The sequence below is a fragment of the Haliotis cracherodii genome, unplaced genomic scaffold (genome assembly GCF_022045235.1).
Source record: "Haliotis cracherodii isolate W230 unplaced genomic scaffold, xgHalCrac1.p SCAF_56, whole genome shotgun sequence".
NCBI lineage: Eukaryota > Metazoa > Mollusca > Gastropoda > Lepetellida > Haliotidae > Haliotis > Haliotis cracherodii.
This window is the reverse complement of record NW_027266315.1, coordinates 117,770-135,993: the sequence shown is the minus strand read 5'-3', so window position 1 is coordinate 135,993 and position 18,224 is coordinate 117,770. Positions and strand designations below refer to the sequence as shown.

Genomic DNA, 18,224 nt, shown 5'->3' with positions numbered 1-18,224 from the left:
ACTACCAATAAAAGTGACTGATGCGCTTACGAATTGCGCAGCAGAGGTCGCGAACTAGTTTAGATTTCTGCTATACATCCGGGTACTCACTGGGATAAAACAATAACAAAGGCAACAACCAGTCCCGGGGAATTGCGTTAGATCAGTGCCCCTTTAAATAGTTCGACAAGAAAACAATAACATCTTTATACTGAGTAAGTATACCCAATATCCAGCCTGAGGGACCGGCATGGCTCTGAATAAGTGAGTGAGTTTGGCTCAACACCGCTTTGAACAGTATTTATATTTTAGTTATTCCCTGGCTTGTCAGCTTTAAATGGGACGAAACACACCATCATAGGTTTCTGGCACGCCCAAGGGACGCAACTTTACGTACACAGCGAATTGCGACGCCTCAGAGGACTGAGCCACTAGGTCACTGTCAAGGTAATTGGCAGAAAAAGCACGAGAACGCGATATCGCGACATTGGTCAAGGGTCGCAATCTCACGTTCTCGCGTTTTTGAAAATAGTTGCATATGACTGAAAAGGCAATTGACACAAAAGCACAAGAACGCGAGATCGCGAGATACCAACATTGGTCAGGTGTCGCGATCTCGCATTCTCGCGTTTATTACGGTTTGAGTCGAAACATCCACCGCTTGCCAATCAGAATTCCTCCTTTGATCAAAAGTTTGTTCCCCCTCTAATGAGTGTGTCACGCGTTGCACACGAGTGGCGGACGGGGTGCACACCCGTGTGCAACGCGTTGCACACGGGTATCACACGCGTGACCAACCCGATGCACACTGGTTGCGTAACGCGTTGCCCATGCGTGTAAGGGGAATGAACTTCTAGGCAGTAGTGTACCAACATCTGAACACGCACACAGACATCTGAAAACACACACATGCACACAGACACCGACCTCTGATCATATAGATTAACATCTGAACGTACACACCGACCTCTGAAAATACACATTGACATCTGAACACACATCAAAATGTGAACTCACACACCCACATCTGAACATACACACCCACATCTGACGCACATACTGACATCTGGACATACACACCCACATCTTAACACCCACACCCACATCTGAATGCACACACCGACATCTGAACACATACACCCACATCTGAACACCCACATCGACATCTGAACTACAGACCGACAAGATAACAAACCCGCGTATTGAGCTTTGTAGTCTGTGAGGGTGTTGGCCGTCAAATGTTCAGCATCTAGTGTGTTGAAAGCTACTGGTGGAGTAGGGCGTGTCTTCATAGATTGAGGACATAACTCCTAATACAGACAGGCTCCATGACTTGAGATCGACTCCACTGTTACAGGAAGGCTCTACTGCTAGATACCCGAAAAGGTACAAGCGGCCGGCTACATTACTACAGAAAGACTCAAGTACAAGCACCCGGCTACATTACTACAGAAAGACTCCAGTCAGGGAGACCAGTTACAGAACAACGGAGAGGCTCCAGTGTTACAGATAGGCTCCATCTCCATTGCAAGGACTATGTTTCTGGCAGATTGTTTGAGATCCAGACACTATCGACGTGAGTAGACACCTAACCTAATATGTAACTTTCCTAACTGCAGTATTGTGTACGATTGACTGTATTCCGCTTAGACACCAGAACTGTTTTGGTACAACTTAGATTGCGACTGTTTATTATAATATGTATCGCCCTTACGACATCTTAACCTTACCTTGCATGTAAAATTACTTGAATTGTATTGTGCAAATGATGCTTGATATGATGATTGATAAAAGTCCTTAAACCGGTGTAGTAGGCTTAACCGACTCCCCCTAAATTTGACTCTAGTGACTAGGCTCACATGACTCCCCTTGCCAGGATAACAACTCTCCCTCTAGGCTCACATGACTCCCCTTGCCAGGATAACAACTCTCCCTCTAGGCTCACATGACTCCCCTTGCCAGGATAACAACTCTCCCTCTAGGCTCACATGACTCCCCTTGCCAGGATAACAACTCTCCCTCTAGGCTCACATGACTCCCCTTGCCAGGATAACAACTCTCCCTCTAGGCTCACATGACTCCCCTTGCCAGGATAACAACTCTCCCTCTAGGCTCACATGACTCCCCTTGCCAGGATAACAACTCTCCCTCTAGGCTCACATGACTCCCCTTGCCAGGATAGCAACTCTCCCTCTAGGCTCACATGACTCCCCTTGCCAGGATAACAACTTTCCCTCTAGGCTCACATGACTCCCCTTGCCAGGATAGCAACTCTCCCTCTAGGCTCACATGACTCCCCTTGCCAGGATAACAACTCTCCCTCTAGGCTCACATGACTCCCCTTGTCAGGATAACAACTCTCCCTCTAGGCTCACATGACTCCCCTTGCCAGGATAGCAACTCTCCCTCTAGGCTCACATGACTCCCCTTGCCAGGATAACAACTCTCCCTCTAGGCTCACATGACTCCCCTTGCCAGGATAACAACTTTCCCTCTAGGCTCACATGACTCCCCTAGCCAGGCTTAAAACACTCCCTCTAGGCTCACATGACTCCCCTTGCCAAGATAGCAACTCTCCCTCTAGGCTCACATGACTCCCCTAGCCAGGCTGAAAACTCTCCCTCTAGGCTCAGCTAACTTCCCTACTGGGCCCAAATGACTCCCCTTGTTTTGAAACAAAATGATTACAGAAAACATGAAACATATCTTGTATTAATGAAAATGTCAGGTTAAGAATAATCCCCAATATTGTGTGTCAGATGTTTTAGTACCAGTTATTTTTTTTACATTTTTATATTTAACTTTAGTGGGAAGTTAGCAAACGGAATACGGACATCCCCCCGTCGCATATAGCGTATATCGTATATTAATATTGACGTCAATCATGGCCACAAACAAAATCGGTCTTAATCTCAAATTGGGGTAAATGATAACATGGTTGTAGGTTCATCCGCCACTTGGCTCGGGGAACACGGAAGGCACATCAACCTGTACTACGTCATGATGGGCCTACATCTGTCACACACACGGCGGGCGTGGTCGAGCAGTCTTTGAATCGTCACACTAAATTTCGCATTAGTTGAAACTGGATTCAACAATTTATAGCAACGCACATAGCCATTACGAATCACTTTTGTGACCGAAAAAGGAAATAATAAGAACATATAATGGAGATCTCATAGGCGTTAGTATGGTAAATATGTCACTTGTTTGCGCTAGACAAATAAAGTATAAAGTTCACTTTTTTACTTCCGTTTAAAGTCCAAACACACAGCCTTGATAGTACAGTTAGTCACAGTTAACACATACAACGTTGGGAAGTTAAATAGTGAACATAAATAGCTTGATATTACCGTTGATCAGTAGCACATTCAACGTTGAGTAGTATTAAACATTACAAAATACATAGGCTTGAAGTAAAGTTGGTCAATAACAGATACAAAGATGACTAGTGTTAAATAATGCCAATACATAGGCTTGATAGTACAGACGGTCAATAACACATTCAAAGGTGTGTAATATCAAGTAGTGGCAACGCATGGCTTGATAGCGAGGAGAAATTAACGAAGTTAATCCATTTTGCTGGATTGCATTTTGAAAGACTTCTGAAAAAAAGACATGATAACGCATTTTCAAAGAAATAACCCATATGTTGACAAAGAATGCAGAAAATTAAATGGGTTCAAATATATATACTTACATCTCCTTCTGAAATCAGGGAATGTTCAAATTCTTAGTCTTTACATTGGATCCAAAAGACATTTTAGGAAACAAAGAATTATTTAACCCAAATGCTATTGACAACGCCAGCTCGGCTCTTACTTAAGACATTTTGGAAAAGTCCGTAATCACAATTGTTGAAGTGTGATCAATGTAATAGTGGATATGCAGTCAGATAGATGACAGACAGTGAATTTCGCAAAGCTCTATCAAATCTCAAAACTGGCAAATCATCCGGGATGAATGGTCAAAAATTGGTTAAATTATACCCATATACAAATCTGGCGACACCACAATTCCGAATAATTATAGGGGTATATATCTATTAAACGTTATAGGGAAAATATTTATATCTATTGTTGAAAAAAGATTATGAATATTGACTCAATTGAACGAGATGTTATCAGAATCTCAAACAGGCTTCGGAGAAAATCACTTAACAACAGACACTATTTTTGTGCTATATTCCCCCTGTCATAAGTACTTACAAAAACACCTTTTATACTGCCTTCGAGGATTTTAAATATGCTTTTGACTTAGTTGATGGACAGAATTTCAAATATATTTTGTTACAAAGGCCTTCATGTATAAATGTTTCATTTAATACAAAGCATTATTAATTGCACGTGCAAGTGTGCAGAACAGCTATTTTTACAACTTCGAGTGGTATTTGGAAAGGTTGTATGTTACGTTACTGTTTATGCTTGTTATAGAACTAGAGGCGAGTAAAACTCATGGAAAGTTTGTATGACGTGGCTTCAGTTGCGGTCAGTCTCTGGACAATGATTCAATTGCACCCACAAAGGTATTCCCACGTTTGTTACATGATGATCACGGCCGTACATATTGGTTTTTTCATGTTAGAACTATGTTGTTTCAGACCGTCCATGCCAATGTTTGGAGTGTCCGAGAGTGTATCAATATGAAACAGTTGGATAAGAAAATGGATACTTCATTATTTCTGTCTCTTAATACTTCCTCTAAGTACATGCTTGCTCCAGTATTGTATCTTACATCACCTTTGGTAGGAACAGATTTGGTACATATTTAACAAAATTTCGTATTCCTGCCTATAATCCAAAAGTACGAAAATGCGTGTGATGCGTGAATGAGTTGGGTTTAACGCCGCTTTTAACACTATTCCAGTTATATCACGGCTTGTTAGCTTAATGTTGGAGGAAAGCCCGAAATGGTGCAGGTCTCAGACGTTTACCACTTCAGTGAAACCTAGAAACATAATCGGGGCGAACCGGGATTCGAACCACAATCATAGGTTTCTGGCGTGCCCAAGGGACGCAACTTTGCACAGCGAATCGCAGCGCCTTAGACGACTGGGCCACCTGTGCCCCATTCCAGTTCTGTAAATAAGGAGACTTCTAGATAATGATTTGTGAATACATGTGGATTAGTTTCACGCAAAATACATGTATATTGCATGTTGTTGCGAATTTGACTTCAATAACAGTAACGTGAAAAGTACCTCATATATCAAATGTCCCACGCTGTGGAATGTCTCATCAATTATAAACTTTACGGGGCACAAGCAAGTCTAAGAGGGGACTCTAACACTAAGGACTATAGGATTAGTACGCTGGCCCTTCTGCAGTCAAGTGACAAATGACAAATGTTATTATAAATTAGAATTTCCGGCCTCGTGGCCCATGGTACTAAATGCAATGTGACAAATAGCGATGTGCGCAGCAACATCATTTCAAATAGAACGTAGCAATATTATTTATATACATATGTTACTAGATAGGTAGGTTTCTTTTTAAATACATTCGCAACCATTCAATATGTTTGACATCTTGCGAAGATATTAACTGACATTTTTTTGTTTCGTGAGGTAGATGTAGCAGGGCGTGGAGTCGTCCCAAGATGACATCCTTACCTCGTCAGCTTGCTGACGGGGTTAACCTCTTTGATCATATGGACAAGGCGTCCGACTTCTGACCAGAAGGTCCGTGGTTCGAATCCCATCACGGTACTCGGAAATTTTATTGCCGCTACATAGATAGAGAAGACTGTTTTAATCAACTTGTTGTGGGTAACTGCATTAAAAGGACAAACAAGAAGGAAGTGATATTCATCTTCTATAAGCTGCAAATTGCCCCCTCTAAGTGCATTAATATCCGCTAAGGGACATTGCTGATTTTTCAAATTGTCTGACAAACAATGAAATTTACATGTTATTCGGACAAGGTCCCTTCAATTAAAGATACATCATCAGCAAACCAAACCAAACCCCATGAATGTAATACATAAAGCCGGTTTGCAGTAATCATATGGTGAACAATAGATTGCAAGTGATTCGTTGCAGTTTTTTAAATAGCAGTCCGCGTCAACTAAAGGACTACCCTCTCCTCCAGATAAAAGAATGGCGGGGCTTGTGTCGTATACGATCAATTAATCACCATAATAAGAATGTTCATCTGAACAGAGAGTGAGTTAGTGAGTTAAGATTTATAGTCACATCGGCAATATTTCAGCCATATCGTCTGAACAGAGAACAAGTTATGGAATTAAAACACCATGTCATCAATGCCATCAAAGTTATATGTAAAAACATACTTTAGTATAGCACAAACATTGTAAAAGAATACCCTTGAAGATCCGGGTTACAATAGGTCTTCAGCAACCCATGCGTGCCATGATAAATAGGCGACTAACGGGATCGGGTAGATTCGATTATCTCCAGAGTGCATCAGTAAACAAAACAAACAGATCGCGGGAAGTAATGTTATATTTTGTCAAGAATCGTTCATTTTTCTTGATGAAGTTGAAAAAGAAATGAGAGCATTAAGTTGTTATTAAGACGCTCTATCTATGCAAACAATGCATCTCCCCAAACGCCCACAAGAAAGACTTTGACAAAAACAGTACTCATGGATTGTGATTCGATTATCAGCCTCTATCAGCTACACGTTCAGACGCCTTTTGTCCTGTGGTTAACACCCCAATCATACCCCATATCTGCCAAAGATTTAACAACCTTCAAAAATCCTGTACAAAAAAAGTGTGACACCAAATATAACATTTGCTACATTTGACCACTTTCCAAATAGGCATTGTATATTCATAGCTTTTGGCCTGGGAGCCGTTCCACTTTTACATTTACCAGAGCGGTAGACAAAGACCAGACGGACTGAACACCCGAAACTACTGCAATTTGTACAAATAAAGCATTAAATTGTTACTCAAGTATAGATAACGTGTTTTACTAACTTTTTTTACAGACTATTTTCTGGTTTGACACCGAAACTGTACAGGAATATGTGTTTGTATTGCTGCCACAGCCCAATTCATGACAGAAATGACTTTAAAACTTTGAAAAAAGTATCTGCAAAACAAAGTTATAGATAAAGAAGTCTGACATTTTTACTTCAGACTGCACACGCCTGCCCTCTGCTGATAACACGCACCTGTTATGTGGGGTTACTGCGGACAGACAGAACCAAGCTGTGAGGTGATATCAGAGCGTCCTGAGGTGAACTGAGTTCTTTGTTCCTACGCGTCAACAACTTGTCTTCTGAAGACAAAAAAAACATCGTGTAGTTTGAACAGATACGTCGTTCGCTAATCTGCGAGATTATGTTCGATTTAGAAACAGCACGTATCATTTGACACCCCTCGAAGAATGCACTCGGGTGCGTTGATGATTTTGTAACTTGGAAAATAAGGTAATCAAGACAGCATAAGAACATTTTTGTGTGGCGGTGTGGGCCCGACAATAACTGACATGACTTATGTGTTTGTGTCAAGGTTAACGGGCTTGTACACCACAAGTCACAAAGATATTATCGGTGGACTAAACTGACGAGCTGCACGTGCAGCATGCTAACCAACAAAAGTTCGGATACAATGAACTGTTCATTCACACCCGAACCGCTGGAGAATGACAGACAGCATGCTTTACATTTGACCACATGATCAGTATATATATATATATGGTGGGACCCGTGAAGATCCGGGTTAGAATAGGTCTTTAGCAACCCTTGCTTGTCTCCCCTGTGAAGAACCGGGTTAGAATAGGTCTTCAGCAACCCATGCTTGTCTCCCCTGTGAAGAACCGTGTTAGAATAGGTCTTCAGCAACCCATGCTTGTCTCCCCTCGAGAAGATCCGGGTTAGATTAGGTCTTCAACAACCCATGCTTACTGTAAAAGGCGACTATGCTTGCCGTAAGATGCGACTAACGAGATCGGGTGGTCAGACTCGCTGACTTGCTTGATGCGTGTCATCGTATCCCACTTGCGAGGATCGATGCGCATGATGATAATCACTGGATTGTCTGGTCCCGACTCGGTTATTGCCAGACCTCCGTCATATTTGTGGAATATTGGTGAGTGCGGCGTTAAACAGCACACAAACAAACAAACTACCTTTTCGCCCTAATAACAGGGGTCACTAAGCCCAGGACGTGCCTTGATGCTTCCCCAAAAAATTCCATGCAAGGTGTATTGTTTCAGATTTAAGAAATCTTTTTGCAGTTGAAGCTGAAAAATATCTAATCTCGATGCAAATAGAAATCCCCGTAACATTTACATAACATACCATCACCGTCTGCGGGAAACCGGACCGGAAATTGACGCATCATACTGGCATCTACATATAGTAACTTCCCGACGACTGTTCACTGTCAAAACACAACGCAATGAGCGTCTACCGACTCTCAACTAAAACCACGCAACACAGTTAGAATCACTGTTAAACAATAAAATATACTGCCAATTAACATCAACCATTATGACGTCATGGCATCTCGTACGGCGTCCCCCTAAACAGATAACTAGATTCTTTATTCAGTAACAACTCTGATACTAATAAGCCAACAGCCTTGCGGATCATGAAGCGTGAACAGGCTTTAGATTGTCTGCCGTCGCAATGTAGGAGTATTTACGAGGGTCTCACAGCTACAGATAAGCTGCGTTTTTGCGTAAAATACCCTCCAAAATTATTCAAAACCCAATTTGTTTCAATTAACTTGCGTACAGAAACGCATGCATTACATAGAAAACTCAATTGTTTGAAAACATCACGCGTGAATACCCAATTAAGCTTTTTCGGCATGCGAACAACGAAGCTAATTTACGAAACACATTTACAAGCTAATTTACTTTCCGAGTCAAGCCTACATTTAGAAGCATTATATTACATCCAAAACTTTACTTCCTTTTTTTTAAATCTCACAATGTTTCCTCATTTTGGGAAAAACCCAAAAGAGTGATGTACAGATGAGTGAACAAATATTGGTTACCCACTAAAAAATGTAATAACCCAATAAATATAGATATGTCGAGTAAAAACTCAATTGCTCAAAAAGTTACCTGGAGCTCTGCCGGCCTATTTATATGTTCTGAGGTTCACATAGAGCTAAAGACATTAGAGGATGTTGGAGGCACTGGCTCCCATTCATAGAAGTCCTCTTGGGTGTCCATGAGGTTTTCCACTGTTGCCAAGACCTCATCGTTTGATTCGAAATAGATTCAGGATGGAGCTTTTCCTCTGTTTTGGAAGTCGGAGAATATGATGGGTGTTTAATGAGTTCAAAGCCATACTCGTGGATTGCAGCCATGGCTACGACTGATTCGTGCACTGGCGCATTGCCCTTATGAAAGAACACACACTTTCTCAGTTTGACACATTTCTGAATTGTTTACTGTAATTGCATCAAAACTGCAGCATAACGCGTACGTGTATTGTCTTTTGGAAGATAGTCCACCATGATGAACACGGAGATCATTTCCTTTCCACTGATGGGATAGTCTTTGCATTCATTGGTAAATAGTTGTAAGAACCTTTCAGGATCAGCTTCAAACGGAGCTAGATTATCACGATACCCCTAGGACTGACTGTTATGTTGGAGCAAGGAGTAGCGAAACAAGTGTGTTGTCCCACATTAGTTTTAGAAAGATATATTGTCGTGAACCTTGAGAAAATATTTATTATTTCCAGTATGCTTTGGGAACGATATTTCTTTAAACAACCTTTGAATAGCAAATGGTCGACACCGTACACTGATGTTCTTCTGTGTTTGATCTAGGTGTCACTGTAACGGTCATTTGCCTGGGAATGATCCTGGTGGCCTTCACCTTGAAGTTTTCATCAAGGTCAAGAACGCAATCAAACAATGTTCAGGAATACAAGAGGCGGGTAGCGGAATTAGAGATACAGCTGGAACAGGCATTGAAACAGATTCCATTTTCCACAACATCAACAACACCTAAACCTTGCCGCGATGACTTTAAAGAAATCTTTGAGAGAGAGAAGCGATATATATGTTCTCACGTGCAAGGCGGACTGGGAAACTTCATGTTTGCATACGCCTCGGTGTACGGAATGGCCTCAAAGGTCAACAAGTCGGTGGTGATCCAAAACGATAACCCTCTCTTGAAGTACTTCCGGGTTAAGGCCAACGTTGTCAATGACCTTTGTATATGCAACACCGCCAAATTTGTCAACGAGGGTCGGCATTGCCAGTTTAATAAGGATTTGCTGAACTTGAATGAAAATACAAATTATCGGCCTGGCTGGTATTTTCAATCATGGATGTACTTCCGACATGTTGCAGAGGAGATACGCCAACAGTTCAAGTTCAAAGACAATGTGCGTCAGAAAGCCATCAGTATAATCAAGGTAATGTGACAAAATGTTTCTTTAAGAGATACATGTGCTACATAAAACTGTTTGTGGAAGGCAGATTAACGTTAAGTTCCATCACATATGATATCAGTAGTGTGCGAGAGTATCTCTCGCAGTAACTGCGACCATGCTTTATATTCTGTGTAAAGGGCTAGGTCTCGCAGTGACTTGATGTTACATGGCCACGGAATACTTGAACATTTCGGAATATATACTGGCTGCTTAATGTTTTGTGTGTATCGAAATGAATAGAAAACTCTTCACGAATTTTACATTTTGTTTAGTTTATTTATGTATTTTGCCTCTTGTTTTGATAATAAAAAGGCAGCTGTAATGGGATCGGGTGCATGTCATTGTATACCAGTTGAGTAGATCGATGCTCATGATCTCAATAACTATTTTGTCTGGTCCAGACTCGATTATTCACAGACCGCCACCATATAGCTGGAATATTGCCGAGTGCGGCGTTAAACAACAAAACAAACAAACAAAACGATCTTATACAAAACAGACGACACCTATATCTGATTTATTTCTACTTTGTAGCTTTGTATAAGGAACCAGTAGAGGGGGAGGAAGACACGAGTTCTACTCAATAAATGTACCCTACCCTCATTTTAGCATAAGTCCGACTTTAGTGAGATGTCAATTGGGCACTGTGATGTCAGTTGGGTTGAGGGATGTCAATGAAGTTGTGTGATGCTAATTGGGTCCCAAAGACAGTCCCAAAAGAAAATATCCCACATGGTTCGTCGTTCTTTTATAAAGAACACACACAAATAGGAGCTTTACAATTTACGTCTATGGGTCGTCAGTCCAACCAAGCACCTGTACACTTGAATTGTAACAAGACGAGCTTTTGAGTATTGTCTAGTTCTGTGTTCCACAATGTGGCCAAAACCTTCTCCTTTGATGTTGTTTGTCTGTTTTTTTGGTGTGTTGTTTAACACCGCACTCAGCTATGTGACGGCGGTCTGTAAAACATCGAATCTGGACCAGACAATCCAGTGATTGACATCATGAACTTTGACGCTTGCATGTATTTATTTGCTCATTCCATGGACACCTACTTCCACTTTGATGATATGTAGGTGTCTATGTAATGAGCAAACAAATACATGTAAACGTCAAAGTATATGTTAGGAGAAAACATCATATCACATGACGCTGGCACAGTGAACCCCTGCAGTCCTGACCCTGTTATTCTACATGACCGATGCTGAGATCATCATTTAAGTAACCACGTACCAAATATTCATAAATTCATAAATTATTTCTGTTTGTTAGTTGTTTAACGCCGCACTCAACTATATGGTTGGTTGGTTGGTTGTTTAACGCCGCAGTCAGCAATATTCCAGCTATATGACGGCGGTCAGTATATAATCGAGTCTGGACCAGACAATCCAGTAATTAATATCATGAGCATCGATCCATGCAATTGGGATCGATGACACGCATCAACCAAGTCAGCGCGTCTGACCACCCGATCCCGTTAGTCGCCTTTTACCACAAGCATAGTCACCTTTTACAGCAAGCATGGGTTGCTGAAGACCTATTCTACCCCGGAATCTTCTCTGGTCTCAACTATATGACGGTAGTCTGTAAATGATCGAGTTTTTTTAGGAGGGACAATACTTAAGTTGATGGCCAATCCTCTGATTTGTTCTGGCCAAGAGGAAACAGATTTCATGACACGATCAGTCAAGGCAGTCGGTCCACAATTGCTACAGTTGCATACAGTTGCAACATGAGTAGGTAAAGTAATGACAGCAGAAGGATAATACTGCAACAACATGATGGACTATGAACACATAGGTGGAACCCGAAGAGACATGAAGCCTATGAAACAAGATAAGTTTACATCGGCGTGGTGGTTATTGCTTAATGAGTACATAGTAGGTGGATGGGATCAAATAACCTTGATCTATGTTGATTGATGGCTTGTGGTGGCGATTGTGGACTGCTTCTATTACTTCTTTATTAACAGACCACTGTTCGGAATATTGCTGAGTGCGGCGTTAAAGAACAAAGAAAGAGAAATCTATGGAATCCGATTTTGCCCTTACGAAACCCAAACAGACCAGATTAACCAAAGCGTGACATCGCAACAATGCGATGTTTTACAAATTGTTACGTTGTCCTATTGACGCGCTTTTATTGAGATGTTTGTTTCTTTCTAAAATGCGATATTCCCATGTAAGATTCTATTGTTATTAACGCTGTTGGCTCAACCCTGATCAAGGGGACATGTAAAACAATAGGAATTGTATAATTCTGTTGTCGAGTATTTTTATCCTCAGGCTGCACCTTTTTCGATGTTTAAATTTACGGTTCCAGCAACCCGTATCTGAAAACAATCTGTTGATTTTTAAATACTCTAACGATCTGTGTGTATAAAGTTCCGAAAACATATACTGCTGATTAAATAGAAAACAAATCAAACTATATATACTGAACCAAATTAAAAACGTCACAATCCTAAAATGTTAACATTTTGACCAGTTATCATTGTGGGCCGTCATTGTGTATTTAAACAGTAAAGGCCACGTATTGTCTTCAGATAACACCCGTTTGTGTGCAGGTAACTCGATCAAAATCATGTGCACAGTACTTTAGTGGCAAAAGTGGTTTTTCACGTGCAACTGGTCACGTCTCCATAATACCGCACGTGTTTTCAGCCATACTTGTTAGCCATCATTAACACAAAAAAAAGTAAAACACAAGGAAACAAAAGTCTTTACGGCCATTTGTCATGCCACGCCTTTCAAATGTGCAACGTGAACGTGCCATCGGCATGTTGCAGACGGGAACGTCTGTAGCTGAAGTGGCAAGGACGATGGGTATTAGTCGGCGGACTGTTTATGATTTACAGACGCGTCTACAGCAAACGGGTACCACGGCTGATCGCCCTCGGCCAGGTCGACCACGTGTGACGTCACATGCAGAGGATCGTCAGATTGTCTTACGTCACCCCCGTAACCGATTTTTGACGGCTACATCAACCGGAAATGAACTGTTTAGGGGTAGACTGAGTGTTCAAAATGTTCGAAACCGTCTGAGAACTGCTCACCTTCAAGCACGACGGCCATACTGCGGGCCGATTCTGACTCAATTACACAGACGTCAACGTCAATTGTGGGCACAGGGACACTAACGATGGACTCAGATAGTTGGAATCAAGTCGTCTTCAGTGATGAATCCCGATTTAATCTTCGATTTGCTGATGGTAGGGCGAGGGTGTGGAGGCGCCGTCATGAACGTTACGCCCAGTGTTGTGTACAGGAAGTTGACAGATTTCGAGGCGGAAGTGTCATGGTGTGGGGTGCTTTCTGTGGCAATGCACGTTCCAGGCTTCTTGTCATCCGTGACAACCTCAACGCTGCTGCTTACCGCCACCAGGTACTGGCACCAGAACTTCTCCCTTCCAACACGACAATGCCAGACCCCACACAGCAATTTTCACAAGGAATTTCCTTCAGAATGCGGGAGTCAACGTCATGAACTGGCCGTCAAGGTCTCCCGACCTCAATCCCATTGAACACAGAACAAATTATGGTTACCACCGTTAATTAAAATCCTTCTGTGGACATTAATAATTAAAAATTACCTTCTCTGATACATCTGTCCGTTGTATATCATATATGGGATTACTTTTAAAAATGTATATATTCCATGTAATGAGTACGCATACAACATGATACTTCACCCTGGGACATCTCAAACAATTATTGTTGAAGTTTCCATGGAAACAAATGCACATGACACTGCTAAATGTGGTAAGAAAATGTATAATAATGATCTTTAATATATGTATTTTTTTAATTGTTCACGACTGACCATTAAACAAATATCTCTACCATCTGTCTTTACATCAAATTCTTGATTAACACTCTCCCTATACATATAATGCCTTAAGATAATGGGTGGGGTCTGTTGGATGGGTGAGTTGGTGGCGGCGTTAAATGGAGTGATCAGCGTGTTTGTCCAAAGCAAAATCATTTAAAAAGCAAAACTGAAAAAAACATTGAATATTCTTTCAATAAGCCCCACTTACGTACACCATTTTTGTAGCCTTGGTTTGGAGGATTATACTATAAGTGCACCACTGCACACGCACGCGCGCTTACACACACACACAATCACACACACCCATCTATATTTGCACAGATACGAACCTTTCGCGTTAATAGTCTGAAATCCGTTTTTAGTATTACCCGCTAGCGCCGCCTGACTTTCCTCAGCCGGACTTCTGGCAATCCCAATATATTTAGTCCAAAACTGTTGTTTGCGCTGAGGTTCACTACCTCGCACAACTATGAATAAGTAACAACGAGTCAAAGGATGTATTCCTGTTTCAGGGCAGTAGCGAAGCATTTGTTAACCAACAAAGGGACAGTGACCATGACAACGTGACGATTGTGGGCGTGCACGTGCGTAAAGGGGATATCACCAAGAACAAGCAATTTGTTGATTACGGATACACGGTTGCCTCCCCGCAGTACTTCTCCGCAGCAATGACGTATTACAGGAACAAATACAACAGAACCTTGTTCCTGGTGTGCTCGGACGACGTCACGTGGTGTAAGGAGAACATTAACGGAAGTGACGTCATGTTTATGAAAGATAACTCATTCGAAGTAGATCTAGCTATATTAGCTCACTGCAATCATTCCATAATGTCCGTGGGAACATTCGGCTGGTGGGCCTCGTTCCTGGCTGGAGGGGAGACAATCTACTACAAACATCCGGCCAGAAACGGAAGTAGTTTAAGGGAGCATTTTTCAAAGGATTACTCGGATTTTTTCTATCCTGGGTGGATAGGAATGGAGTGAGTAACCACAACGTGCACGTATACGTGTGTGTTTGAGTGTGTGGGGTATGTGTGTGTGATAGTTGGTGATTATGGTGCAGTGTGTGAGGTTGGTAAATTGTATTGCAGTGTTTTAGGTGAAGATCCGGGGTAGAAAAGGTATTCAGTGTCCCATGCGAAATCGGAATCGGATGGTCAGGCTCGCTGACTTGGTTGATGCATGTCATCGTATCCAAATTGCGTGGATCGATGCTCATGATATCAACCAGTTGGTAGTTTATAGTTGGTTGATTGTGGTGGGATGTGTGAGGTTGGTAGATGTCAGCTGGTAGTTGATCAATGGGATGCACCAGCCTGTGGAACAGCAATGAAAGATAGAAGCAATAAACACTATAGTTAAGGCTACTATGACAGCAGAATGTACATTTACGAACTTATAGAGTAGCCCGTTTTCGATTTCGTTGTAGCTGACATGATTTATTTGTTGAAACAGGTAGATTTGTTGGTATTTTAAGAGAACAAAGACTGTGTAGAAAATGTTGTATTAAAGAGGAATATCACTTTCTATGTGTATGTCCAATGTATGTAATCAGGGGGGTTTCGTCCTTAAAACACACCCTACTTCGCGGAAAGCACGTTTTTCTTGTGAAGATCTTGTAAATGATTGGGGCAGTGTTAAACGTGTCGTGGAATACTCTCACACAATTGTACTGCTTATACAATAGTGCCCGTACAGGGTCAAGTTATATTGTACAATAACTGAAGGTTTGTAAGCATTGTTTGTATTTCATTGTGCAACCTGCACGTGTCAAAAGTCTGATGGAACAGAAGTTTGTGAATATTGTACATATAGTTTCGGGTAAATAAACAGGCTGAATTTTTATTGTTATTTTTTGGTTCGTTTATTTGGATATTCCTTAATATCAGAAGTTTGTAAAATAATAGCAATGGGATTGTACAGAAATTTGTCTATGTTCCTTTGCCATGCTACGAAAATTTGTAACACACCCCAGTAACGTGGTAAGATTGTAAAGGGGTAAGATGGTAAAGTGGAAAGATGGTACTATGTTGATTTGTCATGCTACGAAAGTGGAAAAAGATGGTAAACTAGTAAAAGGGCAAGATGGTATAGTGGAAATGTAAAGTGGAAATGTAAAGTGGAAAAATGGTAAAGTGGTAAGATGGTACACGTATAAGTTAGTAGAGTAATAAAATTGTAAAGGGGTAAGATGTTGAAGTGGTAATGGGTAAGATGGTTAAATGTAAATGTAAAGTGGAAATGTAAAGTGGAAAAATGGTAAAGTGGTAAGATGGTACACGTATAAGTTAGTAGAGTAATAAAATTGTAAAGGGGTAAGATGGTGAAGTGGTAATGGGTAAGATGGTTAAATGTAATTGTAAAGTGGAAATGTAAAGTGGAAAAACGGTAAATTGGTAAGATGGTACACGTATAACATAGTAGAGTAATAAAATTGTAAAGGGGTAAGATGGTGAAGTGGTAAAGGGTAAGATGGTTAAATGTAAATGTTAAGTGGAAATGTAAAGTGGTAAGCTGGTACATGTGTAAGATGGTAGAGTAATAAGATTTTAAAGGGGTAAGATAGTTCAGCGGTAAAGGGGTGAAGTGGTAAAGGGAAAGATGGGTAAATGTAAATGTAAAGTGGAAAAACGGTAAAGTGGTAAGCCAGTACAGGTGTAAGATGGTAGAGTAATAAGATTGTAAAGGGGTAAGATGGTTCAGCGGTAAAGGGGTGAAGTGGTAAAGGGTAAGATGGTTAAATGTAAATGTAAAGTGGAAAAACGGTAAAGTGGTAAGCCGGTACAGGTGTAAGATGGTAGAGTAATAAGATTGTAAAGGGGTAAGGTGGTTCAGCGGTAAAAGGGTGAAGTGGTAAAGGGTAAGATGGGTAAATGGAAATGTAAAGTGGAAAAATGGTCAGATGATACAGGGGTAAGATGGAAAGGTGGTAAAGGGGTAAGATAGTAGAAGGGATAAGATGGTGAAGTAAGATGTGAAGTGGTAAGATGGTAAAGTTGAAAATATTGTAAAGGGGTGAAATGGTAACATGTTGAAGTGGTAAAGGGTAAGATGGTAAAGTGGTAAGATGTGAGGTGAAATGGGGTTTAACATCGTGTCCAAGATTATTGCACTTATATAGCGACGTGCATGCACGTGTATGTGTGTGTGTGTGTGTGGCTGCTTGTACTAGTCCGGACTGATGCCGATTTATAGTGCTAGCACACTGAGATGCCATGCCGCAGTTTAACATGAATACCCCACTCAGACACAGTATACTGACTCCGAGCCGACCAGTCCTTGTTTTAGCCCCTTAATGCCGAGCGCCAGACAGGGTAACAACAAGTACCATCTTTTAACGTCTTTTGGTATGACGCGGCTGGGAATCGAACCCCGGACTTTCCGCTCTCCGGGCGGACGCTCTACCATTAGACCACGGAGGCGGTAAAGTGGTAAGATGATGGAGGGGTAAGATGGTAAAGGTGTAAGATGATAAAGTGGAAATGTGGTGAAGGGGAAAGATGATAAAGTGTTCATATGTTAAAGGGGTAAGATAGTAAAGTGGTAAGATTGTGAAGTTGTAAGATGGTAAAGGAGTAAGATGAAAAAGAAATAAGATGATCAAGTTGTAGGATGGTAAAGGAGAAAGATGGTAAAGGGGTAAGATGGTAAAGTTGTAAGATGGTAAAGATTGTAACGTAAGATGGTGAAATGGTACGAAGTTGAAGTGGTAAGATTGTTAAGGCGGTGAAGTGGTCAGATGGTACTATGTTGATTTGTCATACTACGAAAGTGGAAAAAGATGGTAAACTAGTAAAGGGGCAAGGTGGTAAAGTGGAAAAATGGTAAAGTGGTAAGATGGTACACGTATAAGATAGCAGAGTAATAAAATTGTAAAGGGGTAAGATGGTGAAGTGGTAATGGGTAAGATGGTTAAATGTAAATGTAAAGTGAAAAAACGGTAAAGAGGTAAACCGATACAGGTGTAAGATGGTAGAGTAATAAGATTGTAAAGGGGTAAGATGGTTCAGCGGTAAAGGGGTGAAGTGGTAAAGGG

The 18,224-nt window shown here is 41.2% G+C and overlaps 1 protein-coding gene across 1 annotated transcript in view; it reads left to right on the top strand.

The window, feature by feature from the left end:
- LOC139444574 (galactoside alpha-(1,2)-fucosyltransferase 2-like) overlaps window positions 1-15,360 on the top strand; it is a 32,259-nt gene extending 16,899 nt beyond the window's left edge. Inside the window, exons 2-5 of the mRNA XM_071225457.1 lie at window positions 1,337-1,383; window positions 1,422-1,555; window positions 9,742-10,334; window positions 14,699-15,360. Of these exons, the coding sequence (XP_071081558.1) occupies window positions 1,337-1,383; window positions 1,422-1,555; window positions 9,742-10,334; window positions 14,699-15,172 (1,248 nt within the window). The 3' untranslated portion in view covers window positions 15,173-15,360. The remainder of the gene's footprint in view (window positions 1-1,336; window positions 1,384-1,421; window positions 1,556-9,741; window positions 10,335-14,698) is intronic.
- The last annotated feature ends 2,864 nt before the right edge of the window (window positions 15,361-18,224 follow it).